The 7,659-nt window shown below is 30.7% G+C and overlaps 2 protein-coding genes across 2 annotated transcripts in view; one reads left to right on the plus strand and one right to left on the minus strand.

The window, feature by feature from the left end:
• LOC106462056 (protein Jumonji-like) overlaps positions 1-4,358 on the minus strand; it is a 115,339-nt gene extending 110,981 nt beyond the window's left edge. The window contains exons 1-2 of the mRNA XM_022389179.1: positions 4,204-4,358; positions 3,833-3,935 (exon numbers count right to left, since the gene is read on the minus strand). The gene's annotated coding sequence lies outside the window, so the exon portion shown is untranslated. The remainder of the gene's footprint in view (positions 1-3,832; positions 3,936-4,203) is intronic.
• Positions 4,359-4,587: 229 nt separating this feature from the next.
• The window catches only part of LOC106462057 (GPI transamidase component PIG-T-like), a 91,866-nt gene continuing 88,794 nt past the window's right edge, over positions 4,588-7,659 (plus strand). The window contains exon 1 of the mRNA XM_013921935.2: positions 4,588-4,875. Coding sequence (XP_013777389.1) covers positions 4,674-4,875 — 202 coding nt within the window. The 5' untranslated portion in view covers positions 4,588-4,673. The remainder of the gene's footprint in view (positions 4,876-7,659) is intronic.

Raw genomic sequence — 7,659 nt, forward strand, 5'->3', positions numbered from 1 at the left:
CATTCGCCAAGGTACAGGATAGTTCTAGAAAATAGGTGGTGCCACACTAGTCACGTGACCTCGATGACGCAACATTATCTTAATACAAAAAAGCTTAAAAATGTCTAAGTTGCCTTAGAATGGGACTATGTTGCTTATATGATGTACTTCACAGCATTAATTATTCATCTAAAAAATACTAAATATATGACAAAGTAGCAATATTACTAGTAGGTACAGGTTAATGTAGATTACATACACTTAACTGTTAAGATAAAGTTTACAATTTTATATAAATAATCATATGGAGCCTACATAAATCAGTGGAAGTGAACAGAATGTACAAAATTACATTTAGGCAATCAAATATGTGGAAACTAGGTTCATCTTCTCTATACAAAAGGACAGTAAACGTAACACCACACACCACTTATACTTGTTAAAGGCAGAGGAAAATAAGATTATTATAGGTATAAAATTGGTCATTATACCATACACAACAATATTCTAGTACAAAGTAAACAAAAGATTTATTATTTTGAAAGAGAAAAATGCCAATTGCACATGTGTAATTCTCTATCTTTATTACACGTTTATTTAGCATTGCACATCACACACAAAATGTTTATGGTAACATTACCAGGAAAAGTTAAGGCAGGTGGTTATGATATTTTTCTTTTTTTTGTATTAAACATTATTACCCTGTACTGTAGTGATTGTTAAAATAAGGGAATATTTTTCATGCATTTTATCAATGCAAGAATTTAGTTATATTCAGTTTTATTTTAGGTTCACACCTTTTCTATTAGAAAATGTGCATATTTACTTCTCGTGAGGCCTATAGAATATAGTATTATAGGCTGAAGTCCTTGTTTCAAATTTACATTTGCCCAACTTTCAATTTAAATACACAAGGGAAATAATAATTATAATTCATTGATTAGCACCATGCCAAATCACCTTCTAATAACCTTTAAATGCTTTTTATAGAAGTATTATTCATTAGTATATACCATACGTAATATAACATCAATTACGTTTTTAAAACAAACTAGTAAAATTAAAATTAATAATATTAAAATTGTAATGTAATTTGTAGGCAATTAAACTTCCAAACTCTTAAGTTATAGTGCAATAAAACTACTTTTTGTATGTAAATTTATATGCTTTGGATATTACCTAAAAGTTCAAATAAAAGCTAATTTTCCAAACTTTCCATCAGCAACAAACTTTAATAAGTTAATACTATTTCAAAACCAGATAGCACCCAATTTTTCAAACTTTCAATATACAACATGTTATTTACATCTACACAACACCATATGCATTTTAAGTTTCTTTTCAAAACCTCACAACTGAATTCTTTCATAGAGTAAAGGAATAACTATATGCTCTTGCACAGAAAGTATTTGGCTAGTTGCAAGATTTTTCAAATTAACATAAAAACACTCCCTCGTTCTTTATAACAGGCCAAAGGATGGATCCAACACGAGTACTTAAGTACAGAACATACATTCCACAGAAATTTTGTCACCCCAACAAATAATTGAGATATTTGACATTGTACAGAGATCTGATAGTGTCAATGCATTATTTTTGTCATACTTAATGGTGAGAATCGTAAGACAAGGGAACCTATACATAAACTTTGTCAGGGTAGTAGTCATCTTCTGATAAGAGTTTTAATTTTCTAACAGGGTGGTTGGCCTTTAACATAGGTTGTTTTCATACATCATTGATGTAATTAATTTAAGGAAAATTTTGAATGATAACTATTTAAGTAGCACTGGCATTGAGTACTTTTTTTTGTAAACTTTAGTAGATGAGACAGCCTCAATGTATAGGTCCCTTGTTGTCTTTAAATACTATGTTACAGCCAAGTTGTACATTGCTAAAAATGTGGATCCGAAAGATGAACTTATCTTTATAGATACAACCGCACTAGATGGAAACTATCTTCTGATGTTTTCTTCTTTCATGTGAATATAAACAATTTTATACTTTAAAATCCTCATTTCAATATTTCACATTCTCCGACATTTAAAAATTAATTTCCCTGACCAACTAATATTTTCTTCGGGACGGCTTGAATGGGTAATGAAGAAAAACTTTAATACAAGTTTAACATAACAGCAAGTGTACAACGTTTTGACATCATCAGGTCAAAACCTTGGCGAAACATCCAAGCAATATTAGTCTCAAAGTGGGTTCCTTGTCCGAATTTAATATTTTCATTTTCCAGTTTCATGGAAAATCTGGATCTTGGGATACTGGTTAATACAATTCTTGAATCTTATAAGCAGTGTTCAATTGTAAGTAGTAAAGCTAACAGAATTTTGGGTCATATAAATAGAAATATTGACTACAAGTCTAAAAAGGCCATGTTTTCAATGTATAAGTCACAAGATACTCCTCATTTGCAGTAATGTATGCAGTTTTGGTCCCTCTTGCCTCAGGAAGGATGTTTAGTTATTAAGTTCTGGAGAAGGTTAAGAGGATGGCTACTAGAATGATTCTGGAAATGGATGGCTTAAAAATTAAGGATAGTTGGAGCTCCCTTAACATATTCTCTCTTTAAAAAAGAAGAGTTTGGATGATCTAACTGAAGCATTCAAAATTAATGAAGTTAATGCATCAGGTTTTTAGATGTTTAATTCTGAGGATAAATTGTACAAGAGGTCATAAGTTTAATATTTGGAAAAGTCAAGACATGTTACCAGTTGAGGATGTTTTATTTTTCCAATAGAGTGATAAGCCTATGGAACAAGATTCTGTCTAGATTGATCAATGTTGCCTTTATTACAAGAGTTTTAAGAAAATGGATGAATCACATTTTTGATTCTTATCATCCTTATCCCTCAGCTTAATCACCCTCATACAATCATCACTGACTATAATATATGGAAAACATGAATGGGTGGTAGAATAAAAAAGTAGGAAATGCAAATTCTAATATTAGAGCTAACTGTTTTCAGTTTTACTAACCTTGATAGAAATTTGTCCTTTGAGAAAATTGTTTTTCAATTAATAGTTATAAGCTTTTAACAGTTTTTACTAAGCTAAGTGGAAGTAATGGGCTATATTTAAACTGAGTATGTTACTGTTGTAGGTGCTTATCTCAATAGACCAAATGGTTTTTCTATCACCTTGCTTTTACCTTATGTTAATGCAATACCAGAAGTTCAAAACTGTTTTATACAGCAATTCAATTGAATTAGGATTGCTTCCTTAGCTCTAGACAATCTACTTTTGTGCTCCACAGCAAAATTAGTTTTTCTCATTTTCCCTCACAAAAAGCATCCTTAACTTACAAAATATCCATTCTCCTCTCCTAATTTTAACTTACTCCAATATTTGTTGCTTTCACAATCTAATTCAGTAGTTTCCCACAAAGCAAGCTCAATTTTTGACTCCACAAATCAATTAATATTAACTTCTGAACAACGTGAGCTACCTACATAAATCAGAATTTAAAATATATATCCTTAGTAATGACTATAGCTAATTAAATATAATTTTCAAACTATATTACTTACAAGGCTTAGAATATATTGTTTCATCAGTTGGGTTCCCTACTGTTAATGATATTTCAGTCAAGTCATTCTAAACCTCTTGCAAACTATAAACAACTATTTTCAAAAATAAACTACTCTTTGTTTATACTTTTTTGTCCTAGTTTATCTAGGTACATGACTTTAGACCTTCAATACTGAAAGTGAAACATTCCCTCTACAATGCACTGTCCTCTTTCAATTATGAGCAACAAACTTATTGTTGTTGGTAAGCTCAATAAAATTATAAATATTTATATATCTTTAACTTTAAGGTACTGTGTTCATTCTTAATGATTTACCTGTATACTATATTCACCTCTTCAGTCTTCTAATTCTAGTCTACTGTTCTAGTTTTTTACTTCCACCTTAATGTATTTTTCACTGCTGGACATATGCAGCATTCTATAAAGTATAAAGCAAGAATGATACATTAATAATAATCATTACTATCAGGACAGTGAGAATAAAGCTGGATCACGGAGAAAGCATATAAAACAAAATACGAAACAACTGCGTAAGCCTAAGTTATTAAAAACAGTGTTCAGGGACACTATCGCCGACTGCGTCCACTGAGTAAACTCTTGGCTCGCACTTAGTTACTAACTTTGTTAACACAAATTGTTCGTCTTGTATCATATAAAACAATAAATATTCAACAACCGCTACTTACAGAATTAATTACGTAAATTATTCTTTCGGCGATGCTTATCAGAAACCGTCTTTATTGCACAATTAAGTAGTGCATAACCATATTCCTATATGCTACTAAAATAAATGCATACATTTCATTCAACACCTAAGACACACATACAATGATACATGTCTTCTGACAATGCATTGTCCATGTGCTTATAGTAGAAGGTTATGACGCCTATTTTCTATTGGATCAAAAACTTAATTCCCTTCTAGATTATATCAAAACCACATGATCACAAAAAAATTCTAATATAATAAATAAATAATATGTTATCAATATGAAATCTAAATAGGCTACAAAACTTACTTACATTTTATTTTATTATTCTCTAAAGTGCGGTACTAGTGTTTATATATGGCGTTTTTATGAACCACAGTGAAAATCTAGCTAACTAGTGTTTATCATTAGTTTAGTTGTTCAGGGGTTGAAACGCAATTTCAGTTATGTTTCTTAAATTGCACGGTAAAGAAAAGATAGAACGTACATTTTTGAATTTCATGATAGTTTCAAACTTTGTTTGTGGCTGTGTAATAGCTTTAAGTAATGATAAATTTTTAGAAGAACTGGAAATTCAACCATTACCAAGTGGGCATGTTTATACATACATGCAATTCACAACAGTGTGGGATGTAGACAAAAGGCCCGGTAGGTTATAACTCGTTTGAGTTTAACTTGTACTGACGGTGGATGGAGAGTTAATTATATGACAGCGATAGGTTATCACTATCTTATCCATACAAATACTCAAAATATTTATCTAGTCTTCCCATAAACTGAATAATAAATTTTAGTTTAATTTTTACTGCATCCACCATATCTGAAAGTGAAAGCGACTCATTCTAAATTCTAATAGCCAGGCACCCTCTTACTTAGTCTTACTCTTATTAGTCTTAGAAAAGTATAACTGTCTTAGCTACCATGCCAAATTTATATTTGCCCACCATCTCATCATTAAATGTCCGAAAAGATGATACATCAACATTATCATTGTATCAATTACCTTAACAATCTTAAATACCTCAGTCAAGTCCCATATAACTCTTCAAGAGAATTAGAAAACAGTTTCAGAGATCTTAAACTGCTTTCGTATAACAACCTTTTCATCTCAGATGTCATCCTACCAGCACTGCCTTGAACCCTTTACAACAATTTAATGTCCTTCTTAAGGTAAGGAGCCCAAGACTGAACACAATACTCGAAATGAAGAATAACCAGTGAAATTTAATTTTTCTGTAAAACCTAAAACCTTATTTGCCCTATCACTAGCTTATATCACTGTCTGGCTGTCAAACTTAGACCTGTCCATCAGACACTAGTATATAATAACATATTTGAAAATTAGTTATTTGAAGAGTTGCTGATGTTAGTTTTATTTTTAGAGGGGATGATAAGAGTTGTTCTGGAAATTAGAGCTGGGCACATAATCAGTATAATTGATTACTTATGAGCATCTATAAGTGTTGTATAATAAAGATTATGATTAAATCTATTCCTGTTATGATATCAATCAACTGACCAATATGAGCCTTTCTTATTATTATTATTACTGTTTTTGATTATTCCAGTTATCCAAGACTCATGTCAGAATAATTTATTAGTTAAATGAAATAAATTAATGAGTTAGATGATTAATCAATTAGTAAATTCCACTGGAAATTATAGCTTAGTCATTCTTACAAAATCATGTTTTGAAATATGTACATAAATGAAAACCGATAGATTCACCATAGCAAAATTTTGCTTTAGTAAACTGTTGTCATTTTCCAAGGATGATATTTGATGTTCCTTAAATGTTATATGGATGATGGAAAGGAATGTAAAGTTGATGAACATAGATTTTAAAAAAATCTTTTGATATAGTGCCATATAAGAGAGCTAAGAAAACCACATCATTAGGGGTTGAAGACAGTCTAGTTAATTGAACTGTGGGATGGATAGACAGGCAAAAGCATAAAGTTGTTATTAATGGAGTCCAGTTATACTGGACCCTTATTGCTTTGAGAGTGCGAAAAAGGTGAAAACTTGGGTTTTCACGTTTTCATATTTACATTAATTGTATTGATAGGAGTATAATTAATAGATTGGTAAAGTTTGCTGATGACTGTAAACTCTTGGGTATTTCTGGCTATATCGAGTACAGATTGACTTAGATCATTTGGAGAACTATTTGGCAAGTAATCTCTAATTGAGTCAAATTGACACATTTGAATCACACATTTAAAATAGATGGAAACCCACTCAATAGAATGACTGTAGAAAAGGATTTTGGCATAGTTTTGGATAAGTCACTTCAGTTGTTAAAGCAGTTATTCTGACAAGAGTCTTCAATAATTGGAATAATCAGAAATGCTGATATTTATTAGTTGATTACTTTCATAAAAGGAATCACTTTAATTGTAATGTTGATAATTTGGTCAGCTCTAATTTCTAGAACAACTCCCCTTTAAAAATAAAAGTAATATTAGCAACTAATCCACTAATTAACTTTAAAATATGTTAATTATTATATACTACAGTGTCTAATGGGTAGGCCTAAGCTTGACAGCCATACAATGATACAAGCTAGTGATAGGGCAAACAGAATTTTAGGTACTATTTAGAGAAATATTGAATATAAGTCTAAAGATTAAAATTTCATTTTATAGGGCTCTGGTTTGGTCTCATTTGGAGTGATGTTACAGAAATATTAAATCTGAGGCAAAGAGACTATAATTCAGAAATGCTACTCATCTCTCTACACCACAAAGAGCTGTTACCTCAAATGCACTACAGTGTAATTTTCCTGCACATACCGCAAGCCTTGGACAAAGCTCCTACCCCTACAGATGTCCACGTGTATTGCATCACCTTGTGATGTAATTATTATTAGACTATCCCTTGGAGGGTGATATATTTTTCATGTTCTTTTATTCTTGTTCTTTCAAATTTTGTGGGATTGATATTTAGTCTATTACCCGAGTTAGATTGTCTTAGGGTCCTTCTGGGTTATATTTTGAGCACCCTCATCTATTGAACTACCTTATATATATATAAAGAAATTAGACTTTTAAGAGAAGAATCACCTTTAAAAGCTACGGTAGTAATTTATTTACTTGGTGACGTTTTGAGCATATGCTTCTTTTTTTTTTTTTGAAGCCAGAAACTAATTCGAAAAGCTCTGTCCTCTGCCTGCCTTAGCTTCTGATTCTGAATAGGTACCTCCACACTCTTCATTTTGTGAAGGATTTTTTATTTTAAATTTTTTTTAAATATCGATATTTGCTTAAATTTAATTTCTATTTAGAAATATTTATTATATTACATATTACAATTGGCCTGAAATCGAGCTAAATGATAATTTCAATTTGATAGTTAAATATTTGCAGATATATCTCTGATTTATGATATTTGCCAACAAGATTGATACACACAGTTTTATTTTATTAATAA

This window comes from Limulus polyphemus, unplaced genomic scaffold, assembly GCF_000517525.1.
Source record: "Limulus polyphemus unplaced genomic scaffold, Limulus_polyphemus-2.1.2 Scaffold1085, whole genome shotgun sequence".
In the NCBI taxonomy this organism is placed as follows: domain Eukaryota; kingdom Metazoa; phylum Arthropoda; class Merostomata; order Xiphosura; family Limulidae; genus Limulus; species Limulus polyphemus.